The sequence below is a fragment of the Aythya fuligula genome, chromosome Z, assembly GCF_009819795.1.
Source record: "Aythya fuligula isolate bAytFul2 chromosome Z, bAytFul2.pri, whole genome shotgun sequence".
NCBI lineage: Eukaryota > Metazoa > Chordata > Aves > Anseriformes > Anatidae > Aythya > Aythya fuligula.
This window is the reverse complement of record NC_045593.1, coordinates 41,432,251-41,459,480: the sequence shown is the minus strand read 5'-3', so window position 1 is coordinate 41,459,480 and position 27,230 is coordinate 41,432,251. Positions and strand designations below refer to the sequence as shown.

The 27,230-nt window shown below is 37.8% G+C and overlaps 1 protein-coding gene across 2 annotated transcripts; it reads right to left on the bottom strand.

Moving 5' to 3' along the window:
* Positions 1–1,452: 1,452 nt before the first annotated feature.
* CEP78 (centrosomal protein 78) lies at positions 1,453–26,902 on the bottom strand. Of its 2 annotated transcripts, none has more exons than XM_032206500.1 (16): positions 26,866–26,902; positions 25,116–25,390; positions 24,725–24,900; positions 24,040–24,112; positions 23,429–23,532; positions 21,935–22,109; positions 19,587–19,700; positions 19,315–19,379; positions 15,146–15,254; positions 12,982–13,117; positions 12,000–12,045; positions 10,379–10,522; positions 6,913–6,990; positions 5,066–5,232; positions 3,716–3,869; positions 1,453–2,217 (listed from the first exon to the last, which is right to left on the bottom strand). In XM_032206500.1, the coding sequence occupies exons 2-16, from the start codon at positions 25,366–25,368 to the stop codon at positions 1,696–1,698; spliced, it is 2,316 nt and encodes a 771-aa protein (XP_032062391.1). In that variant the 5' UTR covers positions 25,369–25,390; positions 26,866–26,902; the 3' UTR covers positions 1,453–1,695. The 2 variants fall into 2 exon arrangements, with proteins under 2 accessions (XP_032062391.1, XP_032062392.1); XM_032206501.1 differs by lacking the exon at positions 26,866–26,902 and adding an exon at positions 26,585–26,639.
* Between the last annotated feature and the right edge of the window lie 328 nt (positions 26,903–27,230).

Here is a 27,230-nt window from a genome sequence, read left to right as displayed (position 1 = left end):
ACAATTTTCAAGCAGCTATAGACTGGAATTTCTACAGATCTTGTATTACAGAATTCTCACTTCTGATGACAGAGTTAAAAAAAAAATAAATAAAGTTAATGGTAATTCCACCACCCCTGCACCCTAGCTCAGCCTAAACCATCTTGCCCAATTCATACATGTGAAATCAATCTTCCCTTGCTCTATCCTCCTGTGTCCTCCTCTAATTCTCCAGATGGAATACATAATGCCAAAAAAAAAAAATCAAAATAAGTTAAAAGGTTATGATCACTGAAAAATTTCAGCTACCACTGTAAAATATGAAATTAAAGTATTACAACTTGATCTACTTTTCAGAATGGAAGCTTCTCAGGATCACTTGGCAACATAGACTCATACAATCATTTACGTTGGAAAAGACCTGTAAGATCATCTAGTCCAACTCTTACGAGTTTTGAACCTTTAAACTTAAAGACAAACACTGTATATCAGATTCTACTATCCCATCTCTCAGAGCTAGCTACAGTAATTTAAGAAGTTCTTTTGAATCGGGACTGACACGCATGTGAAAATGTCACAGAAATAAATTATTGAAAGCAAAGTTGACTGGTTTGTTTGAAAAAATCATTCCTAATGCTCAACTAAATGACCTAGGTGCAAACCCTAAACTAAAAGGTAATTTTTCCAAATGAAAACCTTTACCTTGCCCCAGAGCTTAAAAAACATTCCAATAATTTGTTTAAACATTTAATATCTTCATCTTTGCAACCCTTTCAAATAAGTGGACTTCATAGTACTTCCACTTCTCTATATGAAGAAAAAAAAAAGACAAAGCACTATTAAAACCACCGAAGGAAACTAATAATTATAGAACATAATTACTATATTAGTCTCTTGACCTATTGCCTTGTCATGGCACTTAGTTAAGCATACAAATACAAAGAAAGCTATTGCTTTTATTTTTCGGGGCCACACTGAAGTGAACCTTCTCCAGTGTTAAACAGCGCCTTCTGTACTGCATTAGGCAAACCAAGACCTGCGTTACTCTGTGCCATAGTTCAGAAGCTGCCAAGGCAGCTGCCTGTGCAGAAAGATGGGAAGATGTAGCTGGGGGGGCAGACCTGAGAAGTCTCAAAACAGTATTTTTTCATCTCTGTTCTCACATTTCTGTAAGTTATTTATGAGAGTAACCTAATTCAGATGGAGTAGACATCCTCCAAAAGTCCCTTCACAGATGTATTATTCTTCAATCCGCACCAATAAAGAACATCTGTATTCAATTATTTTAGAAATGGTTCTGTACTCATTTTCATACTTGAAGCTTCCAACTACTTTTGTACCCACATTGTCAGGCATCAACTGATGTTTGCCTTAAAAAACACTCTTTCCACTTCCAATGCAATATGCTGGAAATAAATTTAAAAACAAAATTTTTACTAAATTTTATTAGCTTGGAACTGTTTACATATACAATAAAAACCATATTCCAGGAACCTTTGTGTGTAGTAAAACCTGTGAGGCACCAGTACAACATTTGTTTCCAGGAATAAAAATCTAGTGACAAGTGATGCAAACAGGAAACAGGAATACTAACAGCATGGAATGTTTTGTGAGTTTTAAAAGTCTACACTATTTTACAAAAAAATCTCACAACCTGTACTGAGGCATCCAAATTTTATTTTTAACCTTGTATGTGTAAAGAAAAGTCCAAACATTTTAAGTGCTGGTAACACTGTGGATACTTTCTTGTATTTCAGAGACAGATCCTATGGTATCAGTTCCAGAGCAGTCTACCATCTGCAGTCTACTTTGATCTGTTCTTGTTCCATCATTTGGAATTGCAGTTTCAGTCACTCTAGGAATGTATTTCTTCGAGGAAAAATTTTTATTTTTTTCACCAGAAGCACTGCTGGATATTCTGCTACCATTACTTTTAATATTCATACTCGAGTCAGTAAATGAATGCAGACTGGTGACCAATTGCCTTGCTAAATAATGTCCTTTTGCTTGTTCATTTTGTTTGACTCTTTTCTCAGAGAATGTTGGAATGCTGTTTTGAGGTTTATCCTCTTTGTTTTGGTTAATTGCTTGACTTTCATTTTCTTTCCGTAAGACTGGCTGCTGCTGTTGCACAGCAGTTGGAAGTTCCTGTGTTTCTTTAAGAGAAGAGAAGGTATTATTCACCACCAGCTGGGACTGAAATGTGCCAGGAGAAAGCTGGATGTTCCCACCTCCGCTCTGAAATAAAGAGATTCCAGTTAAGATACTGATGAAACTAGAGAAAAAAAAATCCAATGCTGCAACTGTCATGTACTTGAGTCTGCATAGCAAAATAAAGTCTTTACAAAATATACAAAAGATTTAAAGATAATAGCAATCACAACCTCTATTGCCCTACAAAGCAACCAAGTTTCAGAAGATAGCTAGGGTGAAAATGACAGAGTAGGCATATTTACTCTTTCACATCTGGCTTGAACTTTATGCTACAGAAATGAGTCAGTCATAATGCAGCCAAAGCACAATCACTTCCATCATTCTGAAATAGAATTCAGTATGTTTGCTCCGAGTTCATAGCAGTTTGATCCCAGTAGTTTATCCCACAATACCTAGCTGCAAGAAGAATCTAAACTATGAAATACTAGGAGATACTAGGATTTAAGTATGAAATAGTACTAACGTTAGTTGAACCTTTTTTCACGTATACTTAAAGAACACCTCAAATTCAAGCTTCTAATGAGCAGAATAAAAAAAAACATGACTTAGAAGAGCTGCATGGACAAGTTCAGAAGAATGCCATCAGCTGAAAACATAGTTGCAAGCTGCAAGCTGAACTACAGCAATGTGAAAGAACCTGTGACGAGAATTAACTCAATTACTCCTAGTAATTTTAACAGACTCTGAAAAACTGGAAATTGCATTCAACAGCATGAAAAAAAATAATTGTGTTTTAGAAGCTCATGGTATTCTTGAAGAATTTTGAACACTTAATCATTTGGAACACTTAATGGGGAAGACATTAGGTATAATAAACATACTGGAATGCAGAATAATACCTAGTATGAAAGTTTTATCCAACTTGGACCTTGGACAAGATTGCAGGCTGCCAACATCTTAACTTTGATCTTTTTTTTTTTTTTTTTTTTTTTTTTTTAAGTGAACTTTGGTACCTTGCTTGAAAAATCCTGAAAGTTTTCCATTCATTGTCTTTGGAGCTGAAACTAAAACTTTATGTGGCTAAGGTGTATACTAGCCTGAAATTCATATCATTGCTCACCTAGGAATGTAAGAGAACTGGAAACATATACTACCATTACTTAAAAGAAAATTCCTGCTTTCCAGTGGGCGTACTGTACTATCCTCTGTTATCAAATTCTACGGTATTAAAAAGCGCTATATATCATTTTTAAGTGTCTTTAAAAAACTACTCATGATATTTTCTGATTTTAATGTATCAGTATGGTAACTTCGTATTTCAGAAAAAGACACATGGAAATTACCACCAACATTTTCTTTAGTACATTACAAGACAGTATAGTTTCTGTTCCAAACGCTTATCACTTAGAAAGTTGACATTAATCACTATCATCTGTATAAATACAGCTACAGCAAGAGACTGTAATAATAGTTTCACGGATCACTTGGTTATCATTACTTCCAGTCAGAGTAGGAGAACTGCTGAAAAGTACATTAGGTATTGCCAAGTACACTGCCACTACCATTTCCTCTATTGACTTACTCTGCTATTTTGCGTATGTTCTTGTCTTTCTTCTTCAAAAGACTTCTCCTTTAGCACATTAGCAGGCTTACTGAGAGTAGAATTCATTTGTGGATGCCCCAAAAGACCAAAATCTGACTGATCTATCCCAGCTAATACAGCAAGTTGTCCAAGTCTGTAAAACAAAGCTCAGTAGAAAATGATGCGTCAAAAAAAAAAAAAAAAAAACACAAACAAAACTCATTCATGTGAAAGATCTAAATGCTCAAAACCAGAAGAAACAATCCATCTCAATATCTGAAGATTGTTTTTCCATTTTTAAGAGGCCCAAAACAGCTATCAAAGATCAAAACGAGTGGTGACAGCTATTTTCCTATCTTTGCACTAATTAGCCTGCAGGTACAAAATCACCAGTCTTTTTACTCAGTGTTACCAGCGTGAGTCATCTTCCAGTTAGCACTGATCTCAGAGCAGGATGCCAGCAAACAGACTCCGTGTCACGCAGATGAAAACTTTATCATTCAGGCACAAGTTTGGTGCACATTTCCCAAACTAGTATGACCTCTAACAGCCAAATCCAATTACATGCCTCAGGAATAGTCATGTTGTTTCACCTGCTAGTTTAGAAGTCAGCCAAACCTGCCATTTTTAGTTTATCTTTTAACTTAAGCCACAACAAGAAGTCAGGAGTTGCAGCCATCACTTGATAGCATGGCTCTTTACAGAAGTTTATTGAGAAAACCAGTCTTTGTGACTGGGATTTTGTAAGCTTCAGAGCAGCTCCAGAACTTGTCATGACCAGACATAAGACCCATTTGAAAAAAGTTATTTTTATGTAGCAAGAGAACACCTTTCCTTTGGCAGAGTCTTAATGCAAACTTTAATCAGTGTTCTCTAGAATATTTCAAGTCATAAAGAGCAATCCAAAATTTAAGTACAGAGGACAGTTTCGTTCATCTAGTTGCCTTCTGTATTTCCATCAGTAAAAAGGGGCCCCAAGACAACAGAACACGTTCTGAAGCCAGTTCAACTGCATTTTCAGCCTTTTGAACTACAGGAACCCTAAGAACCACAGATGATCCACAGAACATTTAGCAAACAATTCAGTAGAAGCTTTCTTCTCTTTTGGAAAGGGCTTTTTGAAAGGACAGATACTTGAATTCAGCGGGGACAGTGCTTGGATGTTTTTTTTACACTGACAAAAGACTGAACAGCAAGGACATAGTTTTTTTGTTGTTGTTGTTGTTCCTTTGCTATTTGCCAGTACACTCCTAGAGATCTGAGGGGAAAAGGTAGCAGAATTAACTGAGAGGATAATTTTGGAGAAAGTCTCAGCAGAAAGAGTAAGACTGAAGTAAAGCAACAACCTACCCAGCATCTTTAAGGAGGTCTAAAAAAGCATGAAACTTTTGAAAAGAGTTCTCAATGCTGCCAAGAACACCTTCATCTTCCAATATCATGTTGGCTACTGACTGCGCATGAAGAACCTCAGACAGGGAGATATTTAGATTCCTAAGTCTTGCATTTTCAATTTCCAGCTATAAAAGAAAGGCAGAAAAAAGTAAATAAATTTCTATCATTCTCAATTCAAACAAATATCACCTCTGCAAGTCTATAGAACGATATCACAAAGAGAAACACCAAAAATCAGTGATATAGAGCTTCATGTACCAGAAACATTCAGGGCGCTGTTACATGGAGCTCCATGCAGGCTTGTTTATCCACAGCTTTAATTCTAAGCTACCATAAGTGATCTTGATGAAAGCACTTAAAACTGCTGATTCAGCACTGTCTTTAGTATGTACAGAATGGTGCAGAGCAAGTGCAAACAAAGACATTAGATTTTAAATCATGTTACTTTGCATATATAATACAACACATTAGCACTAATGATACTTTGCATGTATGACACATTAGCACCAAATATTTTATTTTTACTAGTAAAAAAAGACCTTAATGAAGGCCAACACTCTTCACCCCTCTCTATCAAAGGGAATGCATACCACTATCTCTCCTCTGCTCTGTGCATCTCAAAATTCAAAGTTTAAGATAATCCCATTTTTCCTTCCCACTGAACATTAAATCAATGACAGTCTGAAAGCTGAATGACAACTGTAGAATACACAGGGTTTTGTGTTTGGGTGAAGCATTAAGTCACTTATTTGAGTTCACAGACATGCAATCTTTGCTACCACAGGCTTACTTTCTTTTGTATTTTACAACAGAAGGCCAGAAAAATTACACATCTGCCTAATGAACTCTAGATGCTTAACTAGCAAAATGCTTGATTTTAGAGGTTATTGCTTGTTAGCTTATCCCTTCCACTCAGGAAAAGTATTATGTTCAAATAGCCTGGCATGAGAAATAAGACATCCCGCAGTAGGTATTTAGTCTGAAAATATTTAAGTATAAACCAACACAGACTACTGGTTCACTTTACATTACATGAGGATGGAGATGTCCACAACAGAGGACAACAACGAACTTTGTGGAGTTTAGAGTCTTTTCTGTAAACCTGCTTCCTGTACTGGGCACCATTTGTTGTTCAATTTCAAAATAGTACCTACCATAAACATCATCCCACTGTAGATCATATATAAACACTAAAACCATTAAATTACATATCTTACACTCAACTCTATTGCAAGAAATTCTCCTTTTTGATTACACTCAATTCAAAAGGATCTTTCTAGGTCAGCAACACCAACTCATAACTGGCCAACATGCTACCAGTAAACCCATCCAACATTTTTAATGCCCACAAGAACAAAAATTATATTTGGCTTATGCTGTCCCTTTGATTTTTAACATTTGCAACAAACAGCTTCTCAGTGCAAGTCATTATAGAGAAGGTGGGAGAAGTCAGTAAAAACTATCCATCTGCTACAAATTGCAAGCAGTATTAACTACTTTCTCAATGAAAACAAACATCAAAATGCTCTACTTCATATCTAAAACATGAAATGAATAAAGCACATTGAAAGGGTAGCTTGACCAGGAGTTCAAGGCTCTGGAATAGGATCAGGAGAACAAACACACATTACTAAATGTAGATTTCATCACTGTCCGTAGGCTAGTAAATGATCCATGTGACTTTGAACTGAAATTCTGGAAGCTACCAGGTTAGAGGTTACTGATAATTACTCCAATTAAGCAAGTGGATAGTTTGATTGGCGCCTCCTGTAAAGTAAAGATGATTATCAGTTAAGGATCATTACCTCTGTTATCCGTTCTTCAGCCTTTACTCTGGCTCTTCGTTCTTCCTTTAATTTTTCTATGCATTCTTCCAGCTCCAACTATCATAAGACAGAAAATTTAATTCCAAATGTCAGATCAGTATGCAATATTACACACAAATTCAACATGTACAAGTGACAAATTTAATTTCTGGGAATTTCCTCAACTACATTCTTAATGAGAGGAAACTGACAGTTGAGACTCCCTCTAGTGGAAGGAAAAAATATTTGAGTTTTTATTTTTCATTTAAGCAGAAATTACATTTTTATCAAAAGGAATTTGTTTAAGTTAAAGCAACTATTAGTGTCTCAGAGTAGTATGCTTAAATCCCTTCCTTGAGCAGGAGGATTTGAAGTTCCCAAAAACTTGAATACTAAAGTCAAATTCTCCTCATTCAGTCACATCAAGGTATGTTTGGAGAGACCTTTTCTCTTTGCACACTGGCAGTTTGAGGAGCTTCCACCTCTTACTGTTTATTCCCACTCTGCAATTCCATCATTGTTTTTCCACAGCTGATTGTCCCTCTTTGAAAGGTTCTGCTAACGCCTGCTACCAGCTGAACAGTAACCAAGGTGTTCAGCTGATCGATCCTCATGACAGGTCTCCACCCAAGCAGCTGTGCAGTAAGTGCTGTTTAACAACAGTACCTCAGGAAAAATTAACACAGCTAAGAAGGGCCCCCCACGTCCTTTCACATTACTAGCCACAGACTTCTGCTATTTACTTTGCTCCATTTCTGGAACTCACCCAAATCACATCAGCCAGCGTGAATTATTAGGATGGCTGAGAACTAACGTGGAAAAATCTCACTTTTTACCACAACAGCAAGTTGAATTAACTTGCCTTATGACCAGATAAGCAAAGACACAAGATGGGAAAAGACTTAATTAAGAAACAGAAAAGTACTGAAGGATGGCGAGGAAGTAGACCTCACAATTAAATTGTGAGGAGTGGCTAGCGTGGTTCCGTCACAATGCAAAATTCTTGTTTTGCATCAGTATAACAAAGGAATGGGTAACCAACAGGAGCTGTTCAATGCTGCTTTAATACTGCTATCAGATAAGCCACTATGGCCTAGAAAAGTATTCTGATACCAAATTTAGAAAGTGACACTACAGTGGATTACCTTACTGTAATTAAAATCAGTAAAATCTGGGCCAATATAAAGATGGGAGGTTTGGAGTACATTCCTAGAGTTTATTGTTTCTCTTTGTAAGCACAAATTAATCACAAATTACCCCTTCCTTGCAGATGCACTATATGTAATCCAAAAATATACTGGAAGTATCAGATTTATTTCACTAAGTTGGAAAAAAGGATTTTTATGCTAACAAAGGTCAGTATGACAACCCTTCCCCAAAGCAAAAAACGCACCTTCTTTCTGTCTGCAGCGCATCACAAAATGACAGAATGGCTGAAGTAAACATATCTCTGGAGGTCACCTCATCCAACCTCCCTGCTCAGCAGAGACATCTTGAGTCAGCTGTCCAGTACCATGTTTTTGAAAACCACACTTTTGAACATCCCCAAGGCAGGAGACTCCACAATCACTTTGGGCAACTTATGCCACTGCTTAGTCACCCACACGGTAAAAAGTTTCTCCTTATGTTTCTGATGAAACCTTCTGTGTTCCAGTTTGTGCCCACTGCCTCTTGTCCTGACACCCCGCACTGCTGAAAACAACCCTGGCTCTGTTCTCTTCACACCATCCCTTCACAAATTTATACACACTGGTAAGATCCCCCTGAGCCTGCTCTTCACCCAGCTGAACAGTCCCATGAACAGCCTTTCCTCATAGGACAGATGCTCCTGTCCCTTCATCACTCTCATGGCCCTTCCTTGGACTGCTCCCCAGTGTGACCTGGGCATCACAGAACTGGACGCCCTACTCCCAGTGTAGCCTCACCAGTGTGGACTAGAGGGGAAGGATTGCCTCCCTTAACCTGCTGGCAACACTCTTCCTTGTGCAGCCCAGGATACTGTTGGCCTTCTTTGTAGCAAGAGTATGTTGTTAGAGTATGTTCAACTTTTTGTCCGCCAGGACTCCCAGAACCTCTTCTGCAGAGCAGCTTTCCAGCTAGGAGGACCCCAGCATGTATTGGGGCCTGAAGCTGTTCCTCCCCAGATGCAGAATTTTACTCTTCTTATTCAACTTGGTTGCATTCTCAAGTCCCAGAAATAATATTCTGTTCTCTCCAAACAAGAACACAAACATCAAGTATTTCCTGAAAACACTCCTGTCCCTGCTGCACAGAAGCTTTTGGCACATGGATTTCCATGATTCCAGACACAATGCTCTAGATGAGAGTGTTGAAGACACTGCACAGGCACAGTATCAACAAAATGCACGTGCACAGTAATATGAAACCACCTACACAACTAAGTCCCAGGCCAATGGGAATACCTTAAAAAAGTTCCTAAAAAGTTTCTAGAGAAAAAGGGTAAGTATACATCAGCTGAAAAAACAGCGATCTATTTACCGTGTATTTGTGGTGTCATTTTGCCTTCCATATCAACTCTAAGCTACCCCAAATTTGCCATTACATATAGATATGCAACGATATCAAGTTTTAACTTCATTTTGGCTTATATAAAAACAGTTCTGTGGTCCCAAACGAACTGTTTGTTCACACAGCATGGTCCTTTACGACAAACACCATGGAAAGACTGACTGTGAGTCTTACTTTATGCAATACTTACATGGAGGCAATACAGCTTCTCCATTCAAAACCCAAATCCTAACAGGTGAGATACAGTCCTGTTACTCGGACTGAGAACGTATTTTATAGTAGTGCTAGATTGCCACAGCAGTGTTACTGGGCCACTGAAATACCTTTGTTTTCCCTTCCTTTTTTTGTAACACTCTCTGTGAAGACATTTGCAGCTACTTCATTTTTTTTTTTTTTTTTAGAACTACCGAAGTAATAGATGGAATAATAAAGAACACATTAAAAAAAATAGTTACTGAGCTGAATTATAAAATGGAGCTTTTACACACTTTCAATTTTTAATTAGTTTCATGCAACAACCATTACAGTATTTTAGCTCTTCAAAATAACATTAAAATACATTTTTAAAGAAAGTACTTGTAAGGAAATTACTAAAGCAATAACACTCATCAAAAGATTTGGGAACCATGATTCAAGTCCAGAAAAGAGGAATTATGCATAATACAGTATTGTGCATTAAGTGTAATTCTTCCTTATTGTGACCCTGATTTGGCAAGATAAGTACAGCATACACATGTTCATTTACACTATTCAGAAGTTGGAAATTCAGTGCACAATCAACCCACATCTTTTGAAATAGAAGCCTGTGAGACAATTAAAATCTATTCAGAAAGCACTCTGTGACTGGTTATTAGCTTAATCATAATTTCCTGAATAAAACAGTTTATTTGGTATCATTTATCTTCATGAAATTTAAGGCACAGAACATGCTTCTTACCTGGAATTGTTGATGCTTTGTTACATTAATCTTTTCTAGTGATTTTGTCAAATCTGGATTATGGATAACATCTTCTAAATCTTCTGTCTCTTCAGTTTCAGATGTTGAAGCACTTTCTACTGTCACTTTCACAGGAATACCTGTCTAATTGCATCAGAAAAGAAAAACACACCCACCCACAGTATTAAACTGTGTAACAAAAAAGAAAGATTAAATGCTATCAAAAGCCTTATTTAAATGCAATCTTTTCCCAAAGTCCATTAAAATGAATACGCAGCACACCCAGTTATGCAATTCTGTGATAAATTTGCATAATACTTTATAAAAAGAAGATCTGTGTGTATATATTGGGCATATGTGCCAAGGTTTTAGCACTAGGGGCCTATGGGGATAGCTTCTGTGGAGAAGGCTTGGTGCTGCTCTGTGCCACACGTGGCCAATTCCAGCCAGCTCCAGTGGCCCCCACCGCAGGACACAGGCAATCCACATGTGCAGTACTTCTGTGAAACCTTGCTTACTAAAGGACTTAAACACCACAGGCAGCGATTAGGAGAAAACAGTCAGAAACAGAGGGCACACTAAGGTCAGAGGAGAAGGAAGTAGTTGTCCATGACAGAGCAGCCTGTGGAGGACCCCCTGCCAAAGCAGACAGACGGGCAAAAAAGAACTGCAGCCCTGTGGTGCGGTTTTACCCTGCTGGGTGACTTAACTCCACCACAACCACTCACCGCCCCCACCTCTTGAGAAGACGGGGAAAAGAAAGTATTCTGGAAAGAAAAAAAAGTCTCACAGGTTGAAGTAAGGATAATTTAATTAAAAGGAAGAGAAAAAAGACAAGCAAATGCTGTGCAGGAGCATGGAAAGAGAAAAAAAAAAGTATCAACTTCCCATCAATGAGCAATATTCAAACACAACCTGGGAAACTTAATACACAAAATGGTTGTTTGGGAGAACAGTATGTTTTCATAACGAGACCCCCATTTTCCCCCTTCTTCTCCTTTCCCGACAGTGAACTCCATCCCAGCGAGACACGGTACAAACCTATAGGAGAGTCCATACCACAGCAGGTGTTCCCGATGGACTGCAACTTGGGGGAAGCCCATGTCAAAGTAGGGGATAAATGTGCTGGCTGCAGCAACAATCTGACCTGTCTGCCCAAATTAAAGTTTAGTATATGCTAATCTCCAGCTTTTCTCTGAGAGTGGGGACATGATGGAAATGGGAAGGTGAAGGAGGAAAAAGGTTCCCCCTACAAATACGGATGGTTCTAACACAAGAATGTAGTCCTAAAGCAGAAAAGAGAGAGGAAGGGGGAGAGCAGAACCTCAGAGAAAAATGTTAATTCTACTTATTGCCTCAGGGTAGATTGTGTCCACACTCAACCCCAGCCTGCTCACAGGGTTAATAAACCAAGAATAGTGATACAGAAATGGGAATAAACTGAGCATCAAAGATTCAACCAAATGCTTTAGTAAACTATTACTTTGCATTTCTATGTGACAAAGAAAGTTTAAGTTATGATGTCCCAGTCTCAACTTTTAGACAGTAAGATTCTGTTGAGCACCCATCTTTTTTTAAGCACTCATATACTAAATAAACCTTCACACGAGCAAGGAAGTACCTGAATCTTCACTGGTAACTCTTGATTACCATCCACTGCCTCTCCCCTAAAAAGGGAGAGAAAAATATTTTTGAGGAAATTAAGCTTGTGAAGTCATCATTGATACTTCAATTTCTAAACATCAGCTTTAAGACAGGTAAAGCAGTTAAGTTAAAAAAGCAGACACTTTGCTGTACCCCTTTTAACACTCACTACATTCTCATTTTGTTCTACTAGTACTCCTACGTAATTATGACTTAGGGCAGCGTTACTGGATGCTAACAATGTCTTCCATAGATATCTTGTTTAGTTCATTATGACCTGAAGTCAGCAAGATAAATTGGTGTTCAGCATTTCTAAAGAAACAAGTGTCATATAATTAGTTATAGTACATTAAGAAATCTGTTTGTTTAAATAGACCTTAGCTGCTCAAACTGGAGATTATAGAATATATAAGTTTTTAGTTGTCTTTGTATCTTTTTTTTTTTTTTTTTTTTTAATTTCTTCAAGGTGTTGGAAAGGAAGCATTATAACAATATTACAACTTCCAAGTGTTACAAAATTCTTTTTAAACTTCATATAGCTAAGGTGACAACAATTACGTCAGAATTAGAGGAGACAAAACAGAAAGAAACGATAGGGAGAGTTCCTACACATCTTGAGTTGGAAGGCAGATCAACTATACTAGAAGCTTGGAAAACTAAATTACATCTTCTGCTATGAAGTATGATAAATCATCATTAACAAAGTAAACGAACAAGATTTGTTTTGGTACACCTGGATATTCCTATGGCCATCAAATTATGTCTTTGTGTCTATTTTAAAAACTTAGTGGAACAGAATTTGTAACACCCTCCAAGAATTATGTAAGGAGGAAAAGTATGGATATAATATGAAGTCCAACTTCAAACATGTATTTAGAAAAGCTAACACTGCTCTCTCCTTCCTTTATTATGCAGTTTTTATGCTTTAATATTTTTCCCTTTTACTGTGAAAACCTCACCTGCATCTCTTTGCACGTTCTGCAGTACGCCAAGGGAGGAAGCCTTTTGTGCCTGGTGGTAGTGGTTTTGGTGAATAACTATCTTTCACAGATGTAGTCTTTTTCCCAGGACTTACAGACTTTTTAGATGTTAATCCTGCATTGAACAGCAAGAATAGGAGGAAAGAATTCATTGCAACTAGATATTTATAAACAGTCAACTGCAACTGTATGTATAAGTGAAATTTCCAATGTAATAAAAGGACTGCAAGAAATCTACATTTCAATCTTATTTTGATGATCTTTTCAAAAATTAATTTCTGTTTTGCTTCTCAAAAAGAAGGGTGGCAAGCTAATCTGCTGGCATGTTTAACAGTTACGTCAGGTTGGCCAAAGTAATGCACACGGTTATTAAGAAATGGAAGCAAAGTTTCATAGCTAAAATTTATTAATACTGGTAATTTCAGATATCCGATTCAGTTGTTGGAAGTGGGAACTTAAGACAGTTCATTAAACAATGAAGGCTTCATATGCACTTCAAATTGCCCTCTAGTGGTTTTAGTGTGAAAAGCATTGTTTTTGTATTTTGCAAGATGCTTGCATTTAAAGCTGGTATTCCTACTGATCACTTCCACAGACCACCAGCATCGTTGCTTAAAAGGAATAATTAACCAAGTCATATTCACTAATTCAGCCTTTCGTTTGTTTAAATCATAATATAACTCAAAGTACATTCAGAATAAATGTCTATATTCTACATCAGGTTATGTATCAACAGAATTAAGACCCAGAAAACTGTCCACCACATATTTTATATAGTTAAACAAGAGGGAACTCAAGTTACTTCTTGAGTACAATCAATAGAACAACTGATTTTGTAAGGGCACCAAAATGTAAAATTGGGGTAACAGAATTCCAAATGTCACTTTATTGTCAAAAAGTAAACGGGATAGATATTTTTAAACTGTATTTAAGTAAGGCATTTTCTTCCATCACCCTGAGCATCACAATTTATATAAATAAACAGATTTTAATTTGATTTATGCTTACCACTATGCCTCCAGATAACAATAGCAAATATGAAAGACAAGCCAAATGTATTACGGTGAAATTTTCAGTAATTTTGTTGAAAAATAGTGTATTGCAGTGTCCTGGTTTCAACTGGGATTGAGTTAATTTTCTTCGTAGTGCCTGGTATGGTGCTGTATTTTGGATTTAGGTGAAAATAATGCTGATAATACACTGATGTTTTAGGTGTTGCTGAGCAGTGCTTACACTAAGTTAAGGACTTTTCAGTTCCTCGTGCTGCCCTGCCAGCAAGGAGGCTGGGGGTGAATAAGAAGCTGTGACGGCACACAGACAGCAAAGCTGATCCAGACCAGCCAGAAGGATATCCCATGCCGTAATACGGTGTCATGCTGAACAGTAACACTGGAGGGAGTTGGCTGGGAGGCAGGAAGGGGTGCTACCTGAGGTCTGGCTAGGCATTAGTCAGTAGATGGTAAAAAAAACTTTGTTGTGCATCACTTGGTTTTTTTTAATCACTATCATGATTATTTTCCCTTCCTTTTTTATCCTATTAAATTGTCTTCATCCCTACCCACAAGTTTTTTCAGATTCTCTCCCTCATCCTGCTGTGAGGGGTAGTGAGTGAATGGTTGTGTGGTGTTCAGCTGCCTGCCAGGTTAAACCACAACATGCAGCTATCAGTACTAAAATATTCAAAATACCTATGTTATTTTAAGCATATTATTTATAATAGGTTTGCATAAAGTTTTTAAAAAGAACATTTTGTACATCAGATAAAAAATAATTGTTTGTCTTGGCACTGTCTGCTACAGAAAGGCTACAGCATCAGAAAAACTAGGCAACTCCCTACCAGCAAGTGCCCTAGAAGTGAACAATTGTGGAGAGGATGCACTCAGAATATACGCAATGCTTCAGAACAGTTAACTTAGTATATCCAACACTTTTCCCAACCACATACACAGCAGCCCTAAAAGCAACAGAAGGTTCACTATAGAAACCACTGATGGAAGACATTATTAAATTTTCTTTGAAGAAAGGTATTCTGCAAAACACTGACATTTAAACACACTAAACATTTCATAATTAGCATTCTTAAACATTAACATGCCATTTTGTAAACAAAATTCACTATAGCAGGAAAAAAATATAGTATTACCAATACGAATAGTAGCTTTTCCTTTTCGACCACTTCCTAGGACAATAGTTCTTTTCTTTGGTCTAGCTTTCAAAGCATCCTTGGAAGATGGTGAAGTCAGCCATTTATACTGGATTTATTTTTGAATATAAAGAAAGAAGAGTTAGTTTAGTAGCTAATATTTTAAGAGGTGCTTATTTAAGATCAAATTTATTTTTATTATTTTGTCAGATACAAGACTGCCACTGCCAGTTACAACTTAATAGTGAACTGCAAAACTAGAGAAAAACGAAAATCCCACAAGCCCCCAACTTAAACACAGATTCAATGCAAGTCTGAATGCTGCATTATCAGTGAGTGTTCCCAGAATACCACTGTTAATATCCCATCCAATATTTTCTTTTCTCCTGCACAAAACACTTCTCCTTTTATAGTAAAAAAATGGCATCAACCCTATAAAAAGGAAACTTTGGCTCTTGCTTTCATTCTCTACAGAAAGTTGGCTTGCTAGGAATGACTGGTTCCAGCCAAACTTCTCCAGAGTAATAAAAGCTTAACTAACATGCTATTATATTACCAATAGAGTCAGTATTTTTTTAAAAATTAAGTTCAATTTTCACTGCCTCTAACGAAAAGACTTCCATACAAAGTAAGAGCATCCCAACTAAAATTAAGATGCTTATAATCAAAGGCAATTGCTATAATTCAGACTTCTTTACAGCAACAGCTCTACTCATAAAAGGTTCTACTTCTGCCAGTTAATGTCTTATTATTATTCCCAAGTTACACGGTCACATAATTTTCACTGGACTTTGTACTAACTATAACTTGATGCACACTGCTGAAGCAGCCATCAAAGGAAATGCAGTTAATATTAATGCTTATTTCAGACAGCCCTAAGCCCCACCATCATAGTACTAGGAACATGAAACCAAAATTATTCCCACCTAATGCTCAGGGAAGATTAATCTGCAATTACCGTGCTGCAGCTAACAAATCCTAGCAGAGTGAACTGCACATTTGCTACTACAAAATAGACTGAAACTATTCTTGAAACAGCAAGAATAGCTTAGCTTTGTTTTACTACACATAAACTAGCTATTACTAAGTCAAACGTGAAGTTCACCTACTCAAGAGCATGCTATCTGCTGCTGTTGTACAATAAGTATGAAGACAGCAAAGGTACTAAGACAGTTGAAAAATGACTATTAAGCTGGGACTCTGAAAGCAACTTGTCTTGTAGAAATCTCCAGTGGATTTTTCTTCTAAATTACTCAGTCTCGCCTAGAAACTACACAAACTTTCACCACCTATCATACCCAATGATATCTGGGATTGCAATCCACCATCCAAGAGTTACACAGTGCTGCTAAGATAATACAACCTTCTTCCATTTTAAGTGTTCATTAAACTTATTGGAAAATTTCTTATGTTTAGAGGCAGCAGTTAGCAGTGAGCAATCCTTCCTGCAAACATGAAAACCCGATCAAAAGGACAAGCACATAAGTGCTATTTAAAGACAGAAAAATGACTTCTTAAGCAGAACAAGATGTAAGGGCTGCTGAGACCGGTATCCAGTAAGCAGGTGTAACAGTACATTAGAGGCTATTAGTGGCAGCTGAAACATGATCTTTTGTTATTAGACCTTACTGCTATATGTTAATCAAAAGCCCACCTAACTCCTCTTTATGAAGCAACGCACTATTTTTTTTTTTTTCTCCTGACTCAACAAGCAGTTCAGGCAGAAAATATGGAGTTCACACAGTAGGTGCCACGATAAGATGGCGGAGAATGCCACTTCTCCAATATATACAAATTCCACATTTTACTGTGTTTTAGTCATGAGACTTGTCACAGTTAGCCTCTGGCAGGTTAAAAAGCTGAAACTAGAGGTAGATGAAACTGGAAGAAGTACTAGGGATGGTCATCCATCCAAGTTTTTAACTGTCTCTGTGGAAGAGATACAGTATGAATTAGGTAACTTGCTGCAAGAATAAGCAATGTATTAGTTTCAGACAGAATATTGTATCTTACACCTTGTCTCAGAAGTCCCTACCCAGATGCTAAACTTCGTACAACTGAGTCTTTATTTCCTATCAATATGAAATCCAGATCTTTAGCAACTATCATGGATAAAAATAAAGAAAAAGAACCCCACTAGATTAAATATTTCAAAGACGGATATGCATGTTTTCCCTACTACAGAAAAAGGACTAGCGTATCCTTTTAAAATCTCCCAAGTCGGAGGTAGTACACAATTAGCAAAAGGAAGCAATGTAGACACTAACTGACAGTTTTGCTTGCCAAGCTTAAGCTATAAGAAACAACAAAATAAACATTGCTTCTTTAAATCTGTAAACATAATCTGTGATGGATCCTTCATAAAAATACAGGGGAAAAAAGCAGAAAAGGAACTGAAGTTTGAGTTATGCTAAAACTTGTTAAAAATAGAAAGAACTGGAGTATTAATTACATCCAGAATTTAGAAGAGGTCACTAGGACTCAAACAAATACACCCATAGATCATTTTTACTTGAAAATGAGTCCTTGTAGTTTTCTGCAGCACAGCTTTATGACCAACTGTTTGTCATCTTTGATACTCCTGACAATTTATAAATTTACTTGTTTTGATCCCTAAAAAAAAACACCACCACCAAAACCTACGCAAAACATAACAAAGCACCCACACACTGCTGACTTTCAATATAGAGCGCATCAAGACACTGCTGTCAAGAAACTCAACTGTTTTTCTGCTCATAATACTCAGGCTTATGTAACTGAGCTTAAAATCAACTGTAAATCCTGAGGTTAGGGTAGTAAATGTTTCAGTTTCAAAAGATTATTAACCTTAACATCAAATGTTTGCATTTGGCTAAACAGGTGGACTATCCCACTTTGAGTGCCTGTCCTGTTCACATGATCTATACAGCAAATGCTGTTTACAACAGACTACCCACACAGTTTATGAAATAACAGATCTAGGCAGTTGTGTTCTTATTTATGGAAGAGACTGTTATTTAGCAAGCTGGTGATCAGTTGATCGGTCATTTTTCATTTACATTATTAATCTGGTATACAAGACTGTTAGCTTCGCCAGTAAGAATTAAGATACTGCACTACCTTGGTAAATATAGAACAAATGTCTTGAGTTGAGTGGTCTCATGGTATATGGGAGATTCCCCATAGAGTTGCTTCTTTCCACAGTTCAGTTTTCTATTTATCTCGAGCTATATTCTGTACAGGCAGATGCTATTTTCATGTAATACCTGCAACATCTTGCAAGTGTTGATTGCACCAGCCAATGATAAAGAGTACTTTTTCACAGCTAACCTTGGTTTCTCCAAAAGAGTCTTTAAGATATTGAAATGGAGAACTGTATTAATCCAAGAAATGTGACACAGACTTCTCAATTTATTAGATTCTCCCTGCAAAACCATAGCTCTGACTTCCAAGTATTTTCAAAGCCAAAAGAGCAATAAATTCCAGAACAAGAACTGGGAAAACAAGAATAAGTGTACACTCATTTGCTTGATAGCTCTTTTGGGAACTGAATCAGATTTCCGTCTTATAAATAAAAGACTCAGTATTTAAACAGTATATCTAATCATAAATGGTGCAGATATTTTATGTAAGTTACAGTAAACACTGTACAGTTATTAAAGATGGCAAATGAGACTGTACTTTAAACTATAGTTTCTTAAATGATTAATATTAAAAAATATAGTCTTGAGTAGTTTAAAAATTGACTATGTAAATTATTTTTAAAAGTTTCAAAATAAAGTTTTAAATTTAATTAAATAAAGGAACTCACAATTTAAAAAGGTAATTTTCATGTGTTAAGAAAACATTCTGCAAAACTTAGTTCAGAATTCTTACTTGTTCTATAGTAATGCTTAAGTATACAAAAATTGCCATTATCCTTCCAATAAAATGGATATCCTGTTTTTATTATATCTTAAATTACATTAAGGAAATCATAAGAAGTCCAATATAATATAGCTAATGTTGCTACTAGTGTTTTAAGCTTTTCTTTTCCTATTTTTTGTTTATTTTTTAAATAGTCACCTTTCTGTTTATAATTTGAATAGCTGCATTAGATTTATTCTGAACTAAGTTATCTTTGTAAAAATAAATGCAATGCCAGATACAAAAAACAAAGCACAAGTCACTCCAGAATGCCTAGCACATACCTCTGTATTAGCGTTATTTCCATTCATAAGAACTCTTTCAATAATCTTTTTCATCAGAATGTGATCTAGAATGAATTAAGATGTCTTGTTAAGAATTTCCCAGATGAGACCAGTATTTATGCAAACAGATCATTGAATAAGCAGTGTTAAATGCTTAGCAAAATACTGTTGCAGGCTTGTTCCTTGAAAGCAGTGTACTTTACCCCACCAGAACTACTCAAATAGAAAAAAACAAACAAAAAAAAAGGACAAAGGCACATACAGATACATACCAATTAATGGATTTTTTCTTATGTCAAGTACCACTAATGTTGTATTAGTTTGAAGAGCATCTAGTAATGACCTTGCTCCTTCATTGGATATTCCACATTGCTGCAAATCAAGTGCTAAAATATTTGGAGAAGTAAAACAAATTATTAAATGGCATAACTTGCAGAAATATCTAATACAACTTAATCCACACCTGATGAGAACCTCCATTTCATAGAATATGAATAAAGAATGTTACTCTAATAGCCAAATGTTCAAACAAGAATTATTAAACTTCTAGTTTTCAACTCTGAAATTAAGTCAGTAAAACACATTAACATTAACACATAACTGCTAAACAATTGCAAAGGAAGGAATACAAAATGATAGTTAAGTCACTGTGATTGAGAATTCTGAGAAGAGGTAATACATCTACATACTGATTAATTCAAGGTACCATAATATGTAAAAGCAATCAACTTCAGTCTATTCTGAGTCAGATCACAGCTTCTGCAAGATCAGAAAGTTATTTGGTCACTATGAAATAGTACTATCAAAGCTTTGCAATTTATTTCCTGTTATGCATACAGAACATAACAGAACAGTTGAGATTGGACAGATGTCTGGAGGTTACCTTGCCCAACCCTCCTGCTCAATCAGGACCACCTTGAGCAGGCTGCCTAGGACCACTGCATTCATCCAGATGGTTTTTGAAGATCTCCATAAAGGAAGACTCCACAACCTTTCTGGGTAACTTGTACCAGTTTTCTGCCACCCTCACAGTAAAATGTTTCTCCTGATGTTTGTGATGGCACCTCCTGTGTTTCAGTTTGTGTCTATTGCCTCCTGTCCTGTCACTGGACACTATTAAAAGGAACCTGTCTCTGTCTCCTTCACTGCCCCCACTCTGATATCCATACACCTTGATGAGACCTGCCCTTAGTCTCCAAGCTGAACAGTCTCAGCTCTCTCAGCCTTTCCTTATTCTTGTCCCTTCACCATCTTAGTGGCCCTTTGTGGGACTCCACCCCTCCAGTAGCTTCATCTCTCTCCCATACAGGAAAGCCTAGGACAGGCTGCCTCAGCAGTGCTGAGAAGCAGGGATGCATCACTTTCCTCAAACTGCTGGCAACACTTCTGATACAGGATAGATAGCCTTGGCCACCAAGGCACAGACCTGGCTCATAGACAACTTTGTTTACAAAGGACCCCTGGGCTGTTTTCTGCCAAGCCGCCTTCCAACAAGTCAGACCCCAGCATGTACTGGTGCATATGATTATTCATTCCCAGGTAAAAGAACTTCTCTTTACTGAACTGCATTTCTCTAGTCCGCTGAGGTCCCTCTGGATGACAACACTTCCTTGCCTTCTCAGGGATCAAAGCAAGGCTCACTGGAGTGTACCTCCTTAGGTCCTTCCTCCTGCCCTTCCTGAAGATCTGAGTGACATTTGCTTTCTTTCAGTCTTTAGGCACCTTTTCCAGTCACCATGATTAATCACATATTGGAAGTGGACTCACATGGGTATCAGACATCTCACTCAGCACTTGTGGGTGCATCCCATGAGGGCCAACAGAATTCTGTATGTTCAGTTTGGTTAACCCAATCCTCTTAGACCCACATGAATGTTATTTGTACACCTAGCTCATGGTATAACACTGTTCCCATGATTAAGTATATCTAAGAAAAGGGCTACAAAGCTAGTGGAGGGCCTGATGCACAAGTCCTGTGAGGAGCAGCTGAGAGAACTGTGGTTGTTTAGTCTGGAGAAGAAGAGGCTCAGGGGAGACCTCATTGCTCTCCACAACTACCTGAAAGGAAGCTGTGGGGAGCTGGGTGTCCGCCTCTTCTCAAAGGTAACTAGTGATAGCACTAGAGGGAATGACCTTAAGTTGAACCAGGGGTGGTTCAGGTTGAAAATTAGGAGACATTTCTTCTCAGACAGGGTGGTTAGGCACTGGAATGGGTTGCCCAGGGAGGTGGTAGAGTCACCGTCCCTGGGGGTATTTAAGGAAAGGTTGGACGTGGCACTTAGGGACATGCTTTAATGGGTGACATTGGTAGTAACGGGATGGTTAGACCAGGTGATCTTGAAGGTCTTTTTCAATCCTAATGATTCTGTGATCATTATTAGTAATTTCATACATATGTGCTGTAGAACAAATTACTTCTCTGATATGCTAGAAGACACTTCCAGATGACCCAGAAGTGTTTGGGCATTAACTATCCAAAAAGAGGGAAAGAAAGAATCTCTTTCAAAAGGAATTATTTCCTAGGTAAATAGGAAATTACACTACTGGCTACATTTGTTATTATCTGTCAGCTTTCAGTATTCTGTCTGCCTCTATCCAAAGAGTCAGTATTTCACAATACCTTTTAGCCACAGGTCCTCTCCTAGACAGTCTGCAAAGGCACTTGCTCCTCTATCTCCAACAAGCATGTTGCAGTTCAAAGTAATTCGCCTCAACCCTGTCATATAGTCGAAGTCAGGTCTCCTATAACGGAGGCTTTCAGCCCAAGCTTCGCCATGTCTTTTCATTGCCTGGTGCTTTGCAAAACAAGGTAGTGTTACCAAGTGCAAAGACAAAGCCACAATCAATGGTAAGATCATAAAACTGATGTTTAATGGCTTGTGTACTAATGCGAAAAACACATTTATACTGGTTCTCAGTTCAAGAAATACAAGTCATTCTTAAACATTACAGTTAAGTCATGTTTGCTCTCATGATCTAGTTTTCAATGCATATTACAAAATATGGTTAAAGAACTCTAAACATCTTAACACCTTTTTTATACCACTTAAAATACACCTTGAACAAGATATACACAGTAGGAAATTGCATGCTTTCATGCAAACTAATGTTAACATTAATTAGAATATGTTACTACTTACAAGCTTACTGATCAGTTAATTAGAAACTTCTAAACTGTAAACTTGATTTCATTATTTCTACCCAGTGCTTAAGAATACTTTATAGACATTCTGAAACATTTGTGAAAATGATTAGAGAAACAATCCTTAAAACAGATGTCAATTACAGCCCTAATATTCATTTGAAGATATCCTGAACTTTCTTTAAATGACACTTATTAAGAAAAAACACATTTTTATCTCATAGTGTAAACTGTTTTTTGCATATAATTTCAGAAACTTTGGAAAGACTGTTCACATACTTAACTTCACATATGCTGCTCACAAAGTGCTTTGATGTGTTAGCACTTGAAAGTTAAAAAAAAAAAATTAAATGTTCGATAAAACATGTTAATTAATTTTATGTTCACTGAGTCGGGAAACAACATAATAACAACCAAAAGCAGATCTGAACATTCACTGCTATTTAAATTACAACTCAATTATTCATTATCCAATCCCATTACATTTTAATTTATGGGGAAACAATTGAAAAAGGATACAATGTAACTTATTTCCGGAGTATAAATATTGCTCACTTTGAGCTGCGCAACACGGGTTACACAGAATAGCCTGTATTTTTCTCACTGGTGATCAGAACGTTTTCCTTTATTGTTGTATATGCAAGTGTACTACGATATATTTATGTCTACTCAGTATCAAATAATTTGGTCTTAACAGATGGTCACTTCAGGGCTTATGAAACTGATTACAATAAAACTGACTTAGCATTAAACATTCATGTGACAACAGCTTTCCCACAATGAAATACAATTTTCAGGACTTCCGTCTTTTTAATGTGTTACAGTAGCTATGCTAGAGATTTGAAGTCACAAACAGTTCTTTGAGCTTGGGGAAAAATTAGATACTGTTAGATTTGTTACTAGCTGAACATAGTTATTATTCTTAGTTAAAGTTATTGTGAACATTTAGTTCAAGAAAGATGATGAAATTACCTTTAATACATTTGCCATATGCTCCGCTCCTCGCCAGGTGAGGCTACATCCTGTGAAGTTTACATATCTGATAGTAGCTGAATTCTTCACACTCTGACAGATTGCTGAAGAAAACAATAGCATGCATGTTATATATGTGATCAAAACACATATATTTGTTCACTACCATATTAAGAAGCTGAATCAATAGCATGGCAAACACCACGACAAAACACTGGTCTTGAAGTAAAGGAGATTTTAAATGCATTTAATCTGTTGTACAATTATACAGTTTAGTGCAAGTGTTTAGAAAAGATTCTTTGAACAAGCCAGAGCATTTTATTTCAGTTTACTTGTATAGACATGAAAAAAATCAAGAAAGTTAGCCTCCAACTTAAATATTGTGACTGTTTTAAATAAAACTATAAGCATCACTATTAAGTAGCATATTTATTTACTAGAATCAAGTAAACAAATTCAAGTCTAAATAATGTTAAATCATGTAAAATAAAGAAAATATTATTTTTGTAACTAAAAACAGATTTAAAACAGGAATGGAAATAGTGAAAAAAATTACCTATTTAAAGCACTACAAGAGAGAGGTATTGAAACGTTTTTGATTCTGAACTTACTTTCTAATCCTCCATCTCCAATTGGACAGTGGGCTAAAGAAATGCTCTCCAGAGATGATGAAGCAGCCAAGCCCTTCAGAATAAAAGCAATTTTTTTAGCTGGCTCAGATGCAAAATTACAAAAAAAGAGAAAAGTCCAAGTCAGACTTGCTCAGAACACATTGTGTTCCCTACAAGAAACTTTCGGAAGCTGGGAGGAAGGTCAAAGCTCACTTTACGCCTTTTTTTTCTTTTATATATATAAAAAACACAGTTGCCTACTGGCAACAGGCAGCACCTCCTTTCCTAGAAGCCACTCACAAGCAAACTAGAGGAAGTATTCTAATAACACACCTTAGAGACCTGCTTTTATCTTCTTGGTGTTCCAATTCTCTTATGTCATGAACATTCACTGCAGTTTGAGTCATATACGTAAGTTATATGCCCCCACATACACTGCAGTGATGTTAAGAAACTTCGTAAGCCTTGATAAATCAGGGCAGAGGAAAGTCATGCAAGTTTTGAAAGGCTCAGCAAGATTAGGTTATAGTAATTGTCTCATACTGTGGATAACACAAAGATGTGTTAAAACACGTGTTAAAGCACATTCTTGTGTGTGACAGCTATGTATAAAAGTAGTAGCTACTTCTCTAGGTTCTAAGCATATATTTATGATATATTTATGCGTATACTAACATATTCTTACCTTTGTTAGAAGTGTTAGATCTCTCTCCCTCAGGAGCAAACCGTGCAGTTCAAGATTTTTGAGTACATCAGAGATACCGAGACAGCCTTTGACAGCTTTGCATAGTTGGCCAGTCAAGTCTTTAGATCGAATTGCTGGAATTCTCCTTCTGAAGTAAGTTTTATGTCTTTCACCACCTAGTAAACAAAAATTACACAGCAGGAGCATCCAGTTCCTATAGACTTAGAAGGAATCATAATCACATTACACTTTCTTGCTGCTGTTCTTAAAAAGAAATAATTCCTCAGAGAGTACAAGTCTTCGCCCATGCATTCAATCACAAAAAAATTGTGCAATGTATTCTAACAAATATACATCAACGTATTTATCATCAACAGCCATCAGTACAAACCTGATTCTCCAAGACCTTGTTGATGAAAACTTCTTATTCCAATAGAAGTCAGAGTCTTATCATGCCTAATAGCATTCAGAAGTGGTGCCCAGTCCGCAGCTTTGATGCGATCTACAATTAGATCAAGAGTACCCTCAGTCAGGTTAGTTTTCACAGCTTTCAGAGGCACGGAGCTTTGAAGAGCACAAAGATGTTCATAATGTGAGTAGAAATCCAGCATGCATTGTCTTCTTATTTTCACTGAGTCAATCATTTTTTCTATCTGATAAGCTTTTCTGTAAAAGAAGAAAAAAAAAATTCATTTTTTTCCAATGTAAAATTGATTTAGCAACACAATCTCAATTCAACATGCATGCCCAAAACAGGAGTACATTCACTCACACTGCATCTACATGTCTTCACTGTGGCAGCTGAAACAATGATGTCTTACAATGCTAACTACCTGTGTAAACACTGCTGAATACAGCAAGAAAAAAACCTATGTTTTACTTTTCCATATAAATGGTTACCTACAAAACATAAAAGGTTCAATTACTAACTGCTGTAAAGTTCTCATTTTCCTTTTAACAGTTTTGTAGTGTAAAGGTCTGCAGATTCCTGAAAGGCTTGGAAACCCCAACCCAAAAATAAAGATATGAAAGACTACATTCCAAGCAGAGCTATTTGTGGCTTGCTAGTTTATTTTAGCTATCTGATTAACTAGCATTATGTAAGCACATTGTGGTCACAGAAACTAAAATGAGTACAGTTATAATCCAATGCTTCAGAAAGTGACCGTCCCTTATCAACCCCCTGACTTCAGGTGATACATAACATACTAGCCTTTCATTTCCAGTGCTTAACCAACATTCTTTCTCATGCTTCATTTAATTCCAACACAAACATCAGACCTGCACCTGAAGTAAAGAAAGGGGATCCTGGCCCCAGCATACAACAAACAGACAAAGGAAGAGGGGAAAGCTTATTAGACCCATATGAACTTGCAACTGAGACACGACTATGTAAACCAGGACCCATCTGCACAGATGTCAGCAGCTTTGACAACACTTCAGAATGCCTCAACTGTCCTTGAGGAAGTACACGGGGGAAAACAACACACTCTTTCAATACAAAACGAGAAGACACTGAATAATACTAGTTGGTGGCAGATTAATATTATTTTTTTTTTAAACAGAGAGGAAAAAAAGAAACACAGCACATAGCAAAACTGAGAAGCCCCCTTCCACACAGGGTTTTTGTTTGTTTTTAGAAACCCAAAAGTTTATAGGGATTCAGGAGAGCAGTTGTGAAAATCACAGGGAAAAAGATTCCACACAGGACCACTGGCCCCACTGTGCCCGGCTGCCTGTACTGCGACACAAGCAGACGTTCACTGTCTCCTTACAGACTTTCTCAAGCATCTGCTGCTCTGCAGAGCTGCAGCACATTTGGCCTGCTGGACGGCTACGTTAAGCACAGACAACACCCACCAAACGCATCGAGCGGCTCCGGTCACGGCGTGCTGGCATCACGCAGCACTTTATTTTTCACCCACGCCGCATCGCCGCTAACCACGGGAGCCCGAGGGGCGTTCCGCTCCCCCGACCAAGCGAGCAGGGGCCGCCGGCCGCGGGGCTGCGGGACACCGGCCCCGCCTGACGGGGGAAGGGCGGCGGCCGCTCCCCGCTCCCCGTTACGGCCACCCCGCCACACCGAGCCGGGCCGGGCCTCGCCGATCCCCCACCCCTTCCCCGCCGCTCTCGGTGCTAACCTCGCACCTCCTCCCGAGCCCGCCGTTACAGCCGTTACAGCCGTTACCGCCGCCGCTCATGCGCGCGGGGCGGTTGCCCCGGCAGCCCAACCGCCGCCACGCGGCGCAGCAAGCCCGCAGCCCATTGGCTGCTCCCCCGCTCCCCCTTCCCCGTGTTCAAAATGGCCCCGCCCCGCCCCGCACCAACGGCCCGGAGCGCCGCTAGGGGGCAGCGCTGAGGGGCGCTGAGGGGGCGCCGCCCCGCTGTGGGGAGGGGGCGGGCGGTGCTGCTGTCATGAGGGGGTTTGTGGACCCGGGGGGGGGAACCAGGCGTTTTGGAGGAAAATTTTACAGCTCTTTGGAAAGCAATTTGCCTCTTCCAAAGG